Source organism: Athene cunicularia, assembly GCF_003259725.1.
Source record: "Athene cunicularia isolate RWA chromosome 3 unlocalized genomic scaffold, athCun1 chr3_part1, whole genome shotgun sequence".
Classification (NCBI taxonomy): domain Eukaryota; kingdom Metazoa; phylum Chordata; class Aves; order Strigiformes; family Strigidae; genus Athene; species Athene cunicularia.
Window position 1 is genome coordinate 92,618,869 of NW_020799097.1, and position 16,405 is coordinate 92,635,273.

A 16,405-nucleotide genomic window follows, 5' to 3' on the forward strand; every position below is an offset into this window, starting at 1 on the left:
ACAGACACTTTTAGCTTCACAGCTGTGTCAACAGAAACTGCAAGAAATAACTTCTCAACTTCTATAACTAGATGCAAAAGAAATGACCTGTATATGCCTTCAGTCCCTCTTGGAATGAGAAAAATTAAAAAGGATGTTAGACAGATTGTGGCAACATAGCCAGAAGCTTATTCTCAGGACAAATCAATGGGAATTCAAGTTAGAGTCACCGGAAAGAAAAAAAAAAAACAAAAACACCTAAGAATGAGGAGAGCTTAGATGTCTCTGTTCTCATTTTTGTCACCCTGAAAAGAAAGCAAGCCAGTACCAAACACCCAAACCTATAAGACTTTTGTGCTGTTTTTCTCACCACACATAAAATCATATGCCTTTTGAGCCAAATCTCTGCCAAAGTTCACTGAGTCCATGTTCTTTATGGTGTGGACTATTGTAGAAATATTGTGGCAGAAACTGTCATAGAAAATAAAACCTGCCTTACAAGCAGATTCAGCCCTGGGAGAGAGCTTGTTGCCCCCATAGCATCCTATTGTATCTGAAATTTACTCTTACCTAGAGCTGCCCTCTGAATGCGCCTCTGTGTTATCTTGCCTTTCAGATGGTCTGTAAAAGACACAAAATGAGAATAGTCAGAATTCAAAACGTCAAAAATCAAAGAATTCATTGCTTATTTACCACCATTTGAAAACTCCTGTGCTGCTGGGGATTGTTTTGTGATCCATAGGACAAATAGTTTTCCGAGCTCTTTCCTTCTCACTACCGCAAGTAAACAAGTAGGCACAATTTGGCTCTGCATATCCTAAGATTTAACTTTGTCGAGTAAGAAAGACTGTTGAGTAAGAAAGACTGTGAAGCACTTTCACAGGATAACGATCTCCTGTTGCTAGATACAAAAGAAGTCCAAATGAGGCTAGAAGACACACAGAATTCCAAGTACTCGTTCAAACAGACTTAGAGGCGCTAGCAGTGGAAATGAGATATTAGGTCATCCAGTCCACCTCTTTGGCAGTGAAGAACTGGTTCCCTACAGTCCATTTTTTCCTGTTCATCCAGCTCAGTTTTAAATATCCCGTGTGCTAGAGCTTCTGCAAGTTCTACTACTCAACAGAACTCACTATGTAGATGTCATTGGTCTTCAATCAAAATTTTTCTTTTATTTCATTATCTCATTATTCCTAGTTAGGCTCCCATGACCCATATAATTCACCTTTACCCTTCTGTTATTAATTTCCTCCTTGATCTATGACAGTGTTCCAGTTCACCAATTATTTCAACCCATAATTAGATTACCACATGGGAAGCCATTATTCATAGATATTAGTGGAACCAGTAAAGGAAAACCACAATCCTAAATGTGCAATTTCATCAGTATATGTGTTCTGAGGGAGGATGGGATTATGCCTTTCAAGTTTTCAAATGAAAATGATTTCTAAGCAGCAACTCATTGACAATCTTTACTAAAATGTACATCTGGATACCAGTGAAAGAAAAAAAAATCCATGCAGAAATCACTTTTTCCCCCAGACGTGTGATTGTGTATATTATATTAACATGCATTCTGAATTAAAAATATCCTTTTGCTTACAAGTGAAGATTTCTAGAGTAAGCTAATCAGAGCAAATTAAGTCATTAAAAGCTGCCAAATGTTTAAGTGAAGCATGTGGAAAACCATTTAAACTCACAGGTCATGAGCATTAGACTGTTCTATGATCACCAAAGAACCATGAGAAATTAAACTTATTTGGGAGTTATAAGAATAGTTCTTAAGTATTTAGTATCATTGTAGAAAAGGTATAATATGCAATACACTCTAGTATAACAGCCAAATTATGCTGTTTTGAATATTTTTAAACAACAAAACAAAACAAGACACCCTACCTACTCCTTGTTGATAAGATATTGCAGGTTCTTATTTTTCTGCATGGGAAGTTTTACTCTTTTCAATTATTTCTATTTAAACCAATGAATTCTTCTGTACTTAAAGTTATCTGTGAAATTAAGAAAAGCCTTCAGCTACAAAGAAACAAGTTAAGTGAAAGAACTAATTCACCTACCCCAGCTGTACCAAATAAATCCTTCGTCTGAGCTGTACTAACATTCAACCAAAAAAGTCATTCAGTCAAGCAAGCTACTGATTTCCGTAACTATAGACAAAGACCCCTTGATTAATAATTTTTAAAGCCCAGTTAAATGATCAACACTCATGCTACTTGTGCTTTGAAAGCTTTATAAAGCAACTCAGCTGATGTCAATACTCAGTGAAATGTGATTAAACATCCCATTTTTTCCCTCAAATTGCTTTTTACTATTCTAGATATTTAGATCCTTGTATTCTATTGTACTGTATCACACAGGGTGATGGTACTCACTCAGTATTGAGCCATGAGAGACTTATGAAACAATTTGTAGTAACCTTGAGATTCATCTTACTGTATTACCATTAATTTAGATGCCTCAGAAAGCCATCTATCCATTTATTTTCGTGTAAGGACTCAGAAAGTCCCTTTCTTAAGCACTGTGAGCTGCAAAAGCCAATGCTGCTGTCATCTGAAAAAATGGTTCTAGTAGTGAGAATATGATGTTCATCAAGAACCAATTGAAAATAAAGGTGACATACGAGTTCTCAATCCTGCTAATACATGGTTTTAGTAGCATTATTTCTCTTTCTTTAATCTTGCTAGAAACAGATCCTCAACAGTCTAAATGTTTTGCATTTCAAGTGGCAATGAGGTCAACTGAAGAAAGGCAAGCCAAATGAGTCAATGAAAGTAAGATTGAACAGAGAGATAACAGCTTGCAATCAATACAAATATGTGGAAACACAAGAACATGGGGACTAGTTTTTAAATTATTATAGCCAAGGGGCTTGACTTTCAATTACCTAGAATTTACTCTCAGTACAGCTGGAATAGAGAGCACAGAGGCTGCATAAGCCCTACTTTTATTGCAAGCTTTGTTAGGCCAGCCAGCATTGTGGAACTGTCCCAAATATTCCTCTCTCCCTTCGTTCTAGCCTTTGTACACTTTTGCTTCATCCATTACACAGACCATGATGTTGTAAGAAATCTCATCCTTCTTCTATTTGGCAGCTTTATGAAAGAATAAGAAGTTGGAACCAACCAGCTGTAATCAGAGAGAAACCAAAAAGCCCTTCTTTGGCTAGAAAAATGAAAATCCAGTCTTACCATTTTAAAGAAAAAGAGTTTTCTTCTATGAATAGAAATAGAAAGGTGACATTTATCCAATTCATATAGTCCAAACTGCCTTTCCAGGGCAGCAAAAACTGAACCTCATTTTGCAGAAAACTTCCTGAGGAGAAACTGTAATTGTATTACAGGAAAAGTAGCTCAAACAGGAATTCTGGTCCAGAGGACATGGTGGAATCACGAGGCACCTGACTATAAGTCCATACAAAGACTTAGCCAGATATGATTTAATCTTTCAATTTGTTTTAATCCAATTTGAAATTTGACAGTTTATTTAGATTTCCTTTGGAAAAAAACCCTGGTTTTCATGTAGAAACTCTGATTTTTGACAAAACCTTAACATTTTCTGTGCGTGTTTTTGATTAAAGTAATCTTGTTCTGTTTTCACTACAAATACTTGTGGGGGAGAATGAATGTTTCTGACCTGCTCTACTTTTCCGCCTCTGTGAACACCATCACCCCAATGCAAGGCTTGAAGTTCATAAGTGACAGAAGTAGAGGATGTTTCCAGTACTGTTGCCTGCACAGACCTTCCCATATAAACAAATGGAAGAATTAAGTCTTTAGTACTGCCAGTTCTACAACCTTCATAAACACAAATATTTACCCAAAGAAATATGAAGAATCAGATTCTCATAAAAACCCCTCGTGTCTTCTGATCCCAACAGTGTAAAGTTGTGGACAAGGTAGTGCTTAAATGTGGTTTGCAAAAGTTGAGTTTAAGACTTGGAGAACATCTTTCAACATATGGCTAATTATGTTTTCTGAAGCTTCACCAAAGAAGCTAAAAATAGGTCTGCATTTGATACCAAATAATTTTTTCCATGGAGTCATTCTTCATTTGGAGATAACAGTCTCAATAAAATGTTGAATGCTGTAACTCCACATGCTTTGGCAAAAAAGTAGTTTTGGGGAATTTAAGAATTCACTCAGCATGCAGCCAGCTGTCATTAAGGCTGTGATAAATCTGTTGGTTTTGGCCTGTGTTTCTGGACACATGTACCATCTTTAGGTATGGAAAAGAGATGAGCTGGTAACACAGAACTTCAGCCTTGTGACAGCAGACAAAAGCAAGGAGGGAAATGGAGAAGACAAATTGGAATAGAGAAGACTAATTAAGACTGATGTAAAGCAGAGGAAAGTATCCTGTATGCTGACTAAATATGACAGAATCCATAACTTGAGTAGTATGGCTGTCCTTCAACTTCCTGTCTTTGTGTTCTTCTAGACTGTTTCAAGGAGCTGAAATTATCTTCCAATTTATTACAGACAATGAATGCTTTGACAATACCACATATGCTTCAGGGCAGTACAGTTACAATGACTGTTACAATTAAAAAAAAATATTGATTTAAAAAAGTGTTTTGGTTTTGTTTGAGTCCATATTACAGGTTTTAAAGCTTCTTACATTTTATCAGACCTTTCATACTTACTATTACAAGGTTTCAAAGACTGCTAACTTAAAGGATGAAAATATTGGACAAGCTAAGAGTACACATACAATCTTAACTCCTTCCCGTTGAGAATATTTGTTGTTATTGATGTGGATAGACCTTTAACTTGATGCAGGGTCTCTTCTGACTTACTAATTGACTGGAGCCTTCATCAATAACCTCTCATCTCTTGTTATCTTTTAATACTTTTCTATTATTTTGCATTTTCCAAGCCTGTGTTTAGCTTAAGAAGACCTTCCATCCAGGAGATCCTGAAACCTTCACACCTCAGCTAGGATGTTGTATCTCTTTCTTTCTTCATCTTTAAAATATTTTCAGTGTTACTTAAAATATCTAGCAAAACATCCTCTTCTGCATTCAGGGAACCTCCAGTTCCTGGAACTCACTCTCCAGGGCATTTTGGGTTCCTAATAATGTTATATGGTCTAAGTTTTAGATCATTTTTTTTTCTGTTTGCACAAGAAGTTGCAATGGGACACAGCTGGGGCAGTTAATTCTAACTGACCAAAGGGATACTCCATACCATATAATATCATGCTTAGCAAAAAAAAAGCTGGTGGGAACAAGAAGGAGAAGGGGACATTCAGAGTGATGGCATTTGTCTTCCCAAGTCACCATTAGGAGTGATGGGACTCTGCTTTCCTGGGGATGGCTGAACAGCTGGCTGTTGATGGGAAGGGGTGAAGCAATTCCTTGTTTTACTTTGCTTGCACACGCAGCTTTTGCTTTACCTATTAAAGTGTCTTTATCTCAACCCACTAGTTTTCTCACTTTTATCCTTCTGATTCTGTCCCCAATCCCACTAGGGGAGAGTGAGCGAGTGGCTGGGTGGTTGCCAGCCAGGGTTAAACCATGACAGGAAATAAGCAGGATTGTTGTTTGTAATGCAGTGTCCCTACATATGCATTTGGACTCAGCTATCACCCAACTATGAAGACCTACTTAAAACTCTGGGTCTATTAAATTTGATTCATAAAGTTGCGTGCATCCACTTGAGTCAGATAAGGAGTCCTGCTGAATGAGCACAAATTAAAGCTGGATACTCAGCAAATAATCACTGAGATAGGCTTTTAGAGACAGAGAGGAGGGTAATCACATAACTTTCATGAGCCCTTTAGACATACATTTTTAACTGAGCTTGAGGTCAGAGTTGTAACAGCTTACAAAGGATTTCCGAAAGTAGGAGACATTGAACCCAATTAAGATATTCAAATGGAGTAATTTCTCAAATGGAGAATATTCAAAGAGATAGTTATTGGAAATCTCACCAGATGTGTTACATACTTTTGAAAATCTGCTGCTGAAATTTCATGAGAACACAACCTATGATAAAAAGTATCGGACACAAAAAGGCATGGAATAAAAAAAATAAAATTCTATTCTAACTCAAACTCCTGCAGCATTAAGAGCAGACAAACTGACTCAGAGAAAGGGCAAATACGGGGCAAATTCTGACTCTTCTTTGAAATCGTTGTCTTTCTCTGATGTCAATCAGCTCTATTAGGACAAAGTGCAGGGGCAAAGTAGTCTGCACTAGTAACTTGGTTCAACACTATTTCTGATGCAAATGCTTTATTTCAGGATAGAGCTGGCCAAATCTCCACGTAATCTGACAAGTCCTAACTTTCAGAAAGCCCTTGGAGTCATCAGGAAAGAAAAAAACACTATTACAGCACTCAGAGCCTCCTGACTATACCATACACATTTTTCAAGGTATGAAATACAGCCCTCATCAGCCTTAAAATATATTAATAACAATACTTGAGGCAACATATTGTAAAGTATAACCTGCTGCAGCAGATTTCTGACTTCTATTCACTGAAGAAACATCTGCAGTGGTTTAAGATTTTACTGGATCTCCTTTCTCCTTTTTCCTCTCCCCTTCTTCCCAAGGTTTGCTGTCAAAGGTTATTGCCCCCACAGCAGGGCAGGTAGAAGCACATGTCTGCCTGTGTTCTGGCTACTCTATCACAGTTGAGCATCTCAGCGCAAGCATACTGGCAATTTAATCTGTGACACTATCATTGAGTCAGCTGGAATGTCTGAATTATTAGTAAACAGTCTTTTGTCAGCTGTGCTGGGAAGGATTGGAGACAGTAACTGCCAGAAAAGAGACTGGGCAGACCACTGGGAGCAAGGGAACTGACAGTATTTAGTAGAACTCATCACTCAAAGATCCTAGGAAAGAGGACAGGTTCAGAATTGGAAGCACAATCCTGACTTCCACACCAAATCCATAGTTGCAAACCACAGCCTAAACTCAGCACATGAACAAACACGCTTGGAAATACACGATTTTCCCAACATACTCTAATTCTTTTGAAGTTTAAATATCACAGATTCAAATGCATACAATTTACTATGATGTAGGATACTGTACATTTTGAGATTACTATTTTACATATCTGACTGGGGCATGTTCCCTTCCTTGCCATACTCAGCTGAGACAGTAACAGTTTTTATCGACACATTTAATACCTTCAAGCATGATCAAATTTACAGACAGAAAGCTTATGAGACAGCAGTCTCTGTCACTCATTGCTATAGGATGTCACTATATTTGACTTCACTGATTATTCCTTGAGCTATTCAATATATAGTCCTCTAAACACTTTCCTCATTTCTATGCATTTATTTCTAACCTCCATATTTATTTTTATTTATTTCTAACCTCCTTATTAAGTGTCCTCCCCATTTCCTACATGTTCTCGTCAGTTCTGTCCAGATGGCATCACAGTTGTTTGTTTTTTTTTTTTCTCACAAGACGATTACTTACACTTTCTGATTGATGGTTGATGGGCATTGCTGTAACTGTTCATTGTCTGGCCTGCATTTCCACAGCACCCTTTATCCCATATTTTTTCCTAAGTCTTCCATACCTTCTAGCTCTTACAGGAAAAAAAAATATTTGATAGGCCTATACAGCAAAACTAGAGAAACTGAATTTATTTTCTGATGACAGCATTCTGGACCTCTCTTGTCCTCTAAGAGGACAGACTGTCATTGGCTGCATAGGCCTTAATTGTTGAGGTATTCCCCAAGGTCCCATTCAGCTAAATGCGGGAAATGCTAGCATGTACCACAGCTCCCATTCACCCAAAGGTGCAGGACTCTTTTCCATACAAGCAGAGTATGGGAAGTGACTAGTGCCATAAATTCCTAACAGTCCACACACACAATACTGGGATATCTAGGACAAACAACAGAAAGCACTAAAGGCTCTGGACTGCAGTGCAACATCTCCTTGAAACTGGAACTCAGAACCTGGATGCTTTCTGAATTTGAATGTTCAAACAAATGCTCAGACATTTATTCTATCATCCTAAGGCTGGCTGTCACTACCCAGCTGGGATTTTTTTAAAGTTGAAATCTATGCTGCCCAGGGAGTTTTAGCCAAGCCAGCACACTCCAAAAGACTTCAGGAAAAGGACACATCATTTCTGGATTCTCAATGGGTAGGAGATAGGCAGCTCAGTCAATAAAGTACTGCTTCTGTATACACTAGCAAAGGCAGTTTGTTGTATTTCAGGAATTAAAGTGAATAGGGTTTTTTTTCATAGATAGCTTTCCTGAATTTAGGTGCTTACATTTCATTTAAATTATAACTTAGATGCCAAAGTGTTATTTTATGTATTGTCCAAAGGTAACAAATATTCTGTGTATCATCTAGCTTCTTCTCATATGCTGGAAAAGAGATAGAAATGATGCACATCTGGAAACTGTTGCTCTGTTGTTTATCACATCTGTTTGTTCATGAATTAAATATTAAGCTGGCCCAAAAAGCATGGCTGAAAAGCAGTGCCATATGGATAAGGAACCATAATTTGTGAATTTAGTGCTCTGGAGGCTCATATGACAAAATGCAGATTATCTCTTGTTTATTTCTGAGAAATTAATGTGAAGAGAAAGAATAAGGAAAATAGGGTCTGAAGAACAGCTTTGTATAAGCTCATCTTTTTTTTTTTTAATGTCCAAATTTAAAAAGCTTAAAAAATAAATAAAGGATCTTAAAGCACAAACAGGAAAAGCCAAAGACAAAGAATTTTATCCCCAACAAGTTTTCTGGTAATAATACACTGGTCTTACTTAATATTTTAAACAGAAAGTGAACACATCCAAGTATAAAATGGACATGGTTATTATTACTGCCTTCATGGCTTTCTAATTTCTATGCAACAATTTAATGTCCAGTTTAATTTTGTGATATTTTTTCTGGCCAGGACTGACCAACAGAAAGTTAAGTATAGAGTTCCAGGCCTCACTATATAATTCAGTTTCACAACCTTTTAGAATTTTGCTATCTTACCCAAGAAATTGCCCTGGAACTCAGCTCATATTGCTGAGTGACTTCTGGTCAGATGAGACATTGGCTGATGTTGGGAATCTGACAAATATGACATGAAATTAAAAAATCAAATAAATGCAAAAAAACTCATGGTGCTGGAGCGGTTTGGATATTCTACCATGTTTTTAGGGTATATCAAGGTTTCAGGGTGATGGAAACAAGGTCTGAATGAGAATGGGTGTATGACTTATTTTTAAATGATTATTTACTTGTAAAATATATATCAAGCCTTTGAGAAATGACTTTTTGAGTGTTAGACACATATTAACATCTCATTAAAACCTAAAATAGCTTCCTGTAAGGATACAGTATCTATCTGCTGCTGTGGATAAACCTAAATCTGCTTCTTAAGTTGCTCAGCAATTTAAAATGCAACCTGATTCTAATAACTGGCATAATGATGTTGTCAGCTATGAACAGAGGTCCTCCCTCAGCCTTAACTAAAGTGCATGAGAACATTGTCATAATACAGCTATTCTCTGTTAATTGCACTCCTGCAACATTCACAACCAGCTGTCATGACATCACTAGTCCTACATGATTTAGGAACGAGTTTGTTTAGAAAAAAAAGCAGCTATTGTATGTTAATACCTGTAAGTATGTATGCCTATACTGCAAGTCTGTATGAATGCTGTCCAGATGTGTAAATGAACCACAAGATCCTATGAAAAACATATTTCTATTTTTCTGCTCATGAAGGGGTATCATTCTTTGACAGGGCTACTCTGAATAAGCTAAGGTCTACTTCTCTAGAGTTTGAAGGTTTGATGCTTCACTCATAAAATCTCAGGCCATCCAGTACTAGAGACATGATCAAGGAAAACCTTTTGTACGAAAGACTAGGATTTAGAAAACCCCTATCATATAGCATTAACTATAATCTAGCATCTTTTCTTTAAAAGAACAAATTTGATAGACTGACTTAAGGACTTATTAGCCTAATAAAACAGCACAATGCAGTGTAGCAATCCAGCAATGACTACCTGTTTTCACTCGGTAGACTGTCTACAAGCAGAAAATCTTACTGAGAGATACTTTTCCAAGTTTATAGCCAAGGAAGTTCATAGCTTGTTTAAATCTAATGAGCTTGGTCCATTTGCTTTATTTGTTACAGCGAAAACCTTATTTAAGAAGCGTTTACTTCATTTCTTCCTGAGCATAACTTTTTCCCATGAAAATACTTCTGTTTCTAAAGAACAGAACATCATTTGTAATAATTAGAAAATGAAAATGTTTCCTACATATGTAGATTCCAACACAGCTCCAAAGAAAACATTCACATCTTAGGCCTGGAGTGACTGTTACACTAATAAGGTTCCTCTGTTTAAAGAATAGCACATCGGGGGAGCATAATAGAGCTGTTCAAATGAATTAATTCAGTTTGGTATTTTCTGAGTAAGTCATATGACAAATCGTGTTTTCTCATTCTGAGGACCCATTCAGCCTATGCACTGTCACCCAGGGGCATTGCCTATTGTTTGAAAGTAAAAACAAACATATGTAAGCTACTCCGAAACAATGGACAATATTTAGCATTGGCATAAACATATGCATTGCCCCCTGAAGCCAAAAGACTTGTACCTTCCAAAATAAGTCTCCTGAGTGCTGCTGCAAAGATGATTTTATATTACCGAAGATGGTATCCTCTTTTATAGGGAGGAACAGAAAAAGGAGAAAGGCTGCCAGAAAGCTGCTAGGGCTGCCTGGTTCTCTTGTCAGTCTCATCTCTAACAGGGCAGAGAAGACAAATCCCGTGCCCACTAAGGACTGACAGAGACATAGCAATGGCATCTTCCCTTCTGTATTCTCTAACAATTGCCCAAGCGTGACGCATGCTGGAGCAGTACCTGAACAGACAGCTCTGTTACAGCTGCCATCAATCTAGGTGTACCTCTGAAGTGAGACAAGAGTTAGACCGATAATGTTTACACTGCCTACAGTAAATATCGCAAAGATGGATTGTCTCTCTTGACTTCAGAAAGGCACAGTAATGCTTTACAGGCTATTATGACAGAGCTTATATTCTTGTCTCTTTTTCCTTCATTTTGCACATCCTACTATCAGTTTTCTGGGGCCACTCATTCAGCTAAAAGTATTACTATATTATTCATTGCTTAATCATAGGGTGTTAAGAATTACAGTAAGCAAATGTAACTGCACTACTTCAACACTATGTGAGCCCTGCTCACACTGCAGCGACTCCTGAGATTCTAAGCAAAAATTCTCATGCAAATAAAAAATATGATTTGTTGATTACAAACAAGGTAGTTAACTGATTGACTCACTATGAACACTGTGAAGAAACAAAATATTTCTTAACATGAACCTTTCACTGAACTGCTAGAAAGAAAGAAAAATATATTCCTGTCACTCTCTGCTTTGTATTATGAGTCAACTAGCTGCTCCTAGAACAAGAAAATAGGCTTTGAAAACTTTCATCATAGTGCTGCGTCTGCCCCAAGATGGTAGCAACCAATTACCATTTTGTAGCTATCGGCCAGGCCTGTGTGAAATGCCAGACAACTATTCTGCATTACAGCACCTTGAGAGACATCTTATGAAACATGCCGTGAGGGATCACAGCATTTTTGCATTGTGCTCTACAGATCCCTGGCTAAACTGAGCCACAGAAATCATGCCTGAAGTGAGCTGGGCATCAGCAGAAAAAGAACCTTAACAGAATCAGTGTGAAACAAGTTATATTTCATCATGGAAAGAAGGAAATAAGTTAAAATTGAAGGAGTTGTAACCAAAAAGAAAAATAAGATGTATCATCCTGTAAATCACATTTCTAACAAAGAACAAACTGCAGATGGTGACAAGGTGGTTAAGAAAATAAAATCTGCAGAAATTCAGCTGTTTTTCTGTGTTTTCAGTTCCATGCTTCCAAAAATCAAAAGGTAACATTTAAAAAATAGATTCCAAAACTGCAGTCATAATGGTACAGTGATTAGATATTTATCCAAAACAAACACACATAGGAACGATGTTTTTTCAGCATTAGGTTGCAAAACAATTGGGCCAAGAAATGAAGGAGAAAAGAATCTGAAGACTGTGTCAGCCATGCTGAATGGCTTCAGCTTTAACAGCTACTGCTATTTTTGGTGGACACATAAACATGCCTGGTTTATTACAAAACTGCTTTGAAACTGACCTGGAGATCAGAAACAGACTGGGGCTTCTAGGCACTGGGCCACACTGAATAACATCCCAGCTGGGAAATTACATCTGGGGGACTGTTTGTCCCCATGGCCTGTTTTCTGTTCTGTTTTTCTCACAGATGGCTCCAGGTTTTGCAGAGCTAATGTGCTTTGTTATGTTAGTCATAAGTGACATCCCTCAGGAGTAAACAGCATAGGTACACGCCCGAGATTAAGTGTGGTAGAAATACTACTTGTTTTCCTTTTCCCGACACAACTGTTGTATCCTGAGACCAAGATTGACTCTCTGTTAAGAGGCAGAGGACATCTGCAACAGGCAGGCAGCTTCCCACAAGAGATCAGTGGAGACTAAGTGTATTTGAGGTTTTTTTTTTTTTTTAATATATATCTCAGTGCTGGAACGGAAGTGGTGAAGCAGCAAGCAGGCACAATCTATTTTTCAGAGAGCTTTCAGTCTACACTGATGTTTACTTGCCAAATCTCCCACTTTTTATGGTAAACTACTGTTTCAGCTTGTTCTAGATCACGGATTTTGCTGTTCTGGAATTTCTCAGGTACTGAGCAGTCCAGATAGTTAGCAGCTGCCAGACAGTCAGAAATCCTGGACACATAAATCATCATACATGCAGAATGCATGCAGAGTGACACAGAAGGCTTTGTAGAAGTCATCTGGGCACACACAGTATATTTGATGCCTACAGAATGTGCTGGATAGGTTGCACAGCATGTGCTGCAGGAGCGCCCAGCCAGCATATCCTGAGCACGTTAGATTAACTGCACTGCTCAGATTTCTGTCTGTGAAGGAAATGTGGGACCCTTAGTTTTTTAACGACAAGCATTTATGGATAAGTTAACGCTTGGTTCTCAGGGAGATTTCCACATCAAGAACAGACTGATCAAGGAACAAGATAAATAGCAAATAGCAAATTCTCCTGCTGTTCTTGCAAGTTATGTCTCTGGTGACATAGAATTTAGTGTAATGTTTAAGGGCAGTACACAATGCTTCCATAGGGTGAAACTTGTGAAACAAGCAAAAACACTTGAAAGACCACATCATACCTGTTGTATCACTCCTGAAGATCAGAAATGAGGAAACATTTAAAGGTAACCACATTTTAAATAGATGACAGTCCTAAAGTGACTGGCTGAGTGCACAACAATGGATTGTTCTCAACATCAAAAGAAGGCTGAGCAGCCTCAGTGGTGTAAGGCTTGGTGGAATTGTGAATACAGTTCAGGGAGGCAGCTTTGGAGACCTCAAAGTTGGACTATATTGCAATATATTTCACAGTATAAGTGATATTTTTTCTCTGTTTAAAACAATTACTACTGCATCTAATGATTGCTGCCCTTTATCAACTAAAACAATAAAGCCAAATGTGGAAATCTTATCAGAATTTTCTTTTCATTCCTTACACAAGTAGAACTCAAACTGACCTCAGTTAAAGTTTTTCTTTAGTGAGGATTTCAAGTTCCATGGACTTTAAAGGTCTCTGCTGAGAACAGCAATTCATACTAAGCTACCTGAAGAATGAAATGCTGTGGAATGATATTATTAAGTTATCTGTTCATTAAATCTGCATACTGAATTCATTTATTTATGAGTTTTTTGCATCTCATTTGAACCAGATTTGCCTGTGGAATGTAACCTTTCTTCTTGGAGTTTCTCAATCCCTTTCTAAACCCAGTCTTGCTGTTTTTCTTGTGCACTAGTCATTTCCAGTAAAATTCACTGAGCACATATATCAGATATAAGTCTGCATAAGTACTTGATACTTTCTGGAATTAAACTAGAACAGTGAATTATACTAATCAGCAGCTAATGTTTATTTCCATAAAAGAATAAGTACCTCAGAAGATTACACTGAAGAATGGAATGCATTTCAAAGCACAGTAATTTCTCCCTTATTATAGTCTCACTTCATTCATGGCTGAAACAATGTCTAGTAAGCTAATGTCTGACTCAGAACATTAACATTAATATAAAATCAATAGATAATACTACCAATAGTATTGAGCTTTAAGAAAGTAACACATTGATTTTGCTGGATTTTCTTTTCATATAACAAATCATCACAGCATTTTCTTTTAATTTAGGTTCCATGAAAAGCATGGAATTTTTCTTCGACAAAAAATTTCTATCCTCACTAAGTACATATGCTTCTTCAGCAAAATTTTAAATTTTTTTTTTTTTTTTCTCATGCATGACTTCCCTCAATTCTTTCAGTCCATATAATCACGGGCTAAAATATGTATAACATTACTAATACTATCCTTGGGATTCTAGTTCTTAACTGATTCTTTCTTTTCAAGTAATTTATTACCTGCATGTAAAGCTAAACCAATGTAGATATACAACATAGCCAATAGAGTGCTCTCAGACCACCTCTGCCTGAAAAACATCACTTCATCTTATTTCAGTTCTTATCTATGCAAAAAGGTTGTTATCAGTTCCCTTCATAAACCTTTTCAGGAATAAAGAAAAGCCTTGCAAGAAATATTCTTACTTCGCAGCTTAAAATTAGGTCTGCTTGGCTTCTCTCCATGGGGAGGTAGAGTGACTATAATATAATTTTTTATGTACACAGTCTTGCACATAGAGAAAAGGTGATTATAAATTCAGATTTTACATTATTTGGGTTCTGATTAGGCTTAACATCTACTTCGCATTCACAGAAATAACAATGTGAGGTACAAGGCAGTGAATCAGAGTCACTGTTATCCTCGAGCACTGCGATTTCATGTCCTAACTCTATTCCAGTCTTCACCATGTCAGTGTAGCACTCCATTAAGTGTGATACATAAATAAAATTATCTGAATATTTGGCAAGCAAAGTAAATGAAGACTCTTCAATAACCTTGCTTTGCAATACTAGGATATGCCCTCACTAAAGTTAATAATTGTCTTTGGCATCCTATGCACTTGTGCACTAGAATCAAAGATTGCAGAGCAGTGCAACATCTCAGCATTCCTGTGGGTATAGTTGCATCATCAATATCATGTGCACATAATCCACCCACCTACCTTTTTCATTCCGAGAGTGCGTGTTTCCTCACACAATTATTACTCCCACATGAGTTTGCCCTTCCTCTCCCAGCTTCAGTCATGTTAGCTGATTTCTGGACAGACGAAAAACAACAGCTGCTTCCCTTTGGGCATTAAATACCATTTAGTATGCTTTTCTTCCTTTAAGAAGAAACTAAGTCTAATGGTGGTATAAATACCCCAAAATAGACAGACATTTATGGAGATGAACTGGAAATCTTTACCAATCTTAAATGCATCTAACACGTAGCACATTGTTGTATATATAGACAACTTTTTTAGTCACTAAATTTTGAATGAATATATCAGTTTAATTTACACCGAAAACAGTATTTTTAATTCTCCCAACTCTAACTTGCTGTGCCATCAATGTTGTAGCAGTTGGGCCTTTTTGTTATTTAATGCTTTGCACTTTGTTCAGATGTAGACTTCTCACTGTCAGATTCCTTTCACACAGAATGGTAATGGTGTAAATCCACCTTGCTGATAGAGCATCTTGAAAATAAAACTCCTGCTAGCCCTGATAAGGAGAGAAGTTTTGACTTCAGAGGTTTTGTCTTTGTTTCTCACCATCCAGACCTATTTTAGTTTGTAATAAATTATATTAATTTTCTGCAACTTGAGTCTGTTTTGCCCGTGATGGCAATTGGTAAGTGATTTCCCCATCTTTATCTTGCCCTACGAGCTTTTTCTTCTTACTTTCTCCCCCTGTTCTGCTGAGGAAAGGGGGTGAAAGAACGGCTGGATAGATGTCAGGCAGCAGCTGAGGTTGACCCATTACAATGTGCCAGGCACAATCAGTCAATTTTTTTTTCCAAGAAGAAATTCTATACTTCATTATTCTGAAATCAAATCCTTAGCTTCAGCATCAAATTTTCTTCACTAAGTCTTTTTCGGTAATACCAAAAGGATCTGTAGTTCTTGTTAGAGACCCTAGCTCTTTGGAAATGATACAATACAAAAACACTTGCAGCGGCACTTCATGTTTTTTCACAAGAAAATAACCCTTCCTTTTTTTTTTTTTTTTTTTTTTTTTTTGTTCTTAATGTTGGACTAGAAAGGCAAAAATCTACTTGTATGTCAGTGCTGGCTTGCTTTCCACTTCTATGCTGGTTACAGAGTTCTCATTAGTTCCCTGACCTCCCAGTTATTTCTTTCTAGTTTTACTCATGTTGGGTTTTTTTATTTGTCTTTTA

At 37.2% G+C, this 16,405-nt stretch overlaps 1 protein-coding gene across 1 annotated transcript in view; it reads right to left on the reverse strand.

Annotated features, from left to right (window-relative positions):
• The window catches only part of KIF6 (kinesin family member 6), a 175,774-nt gene that overhangs the window by 31,160 nt on the left and 128,209 nt on the right, over positions 1 to 16,405 (reverse strand). Inside the window, exon 16 of the mRNA XM_026844613.1 lies at positions 550 to 600. Coding sequence (XP_026700414.1) covers positions 550 to 600 — 51 coding nt within the window. The remainder of the gene's footprint in view (positions 1 to 549; positions 601 to 16,405) is intronic.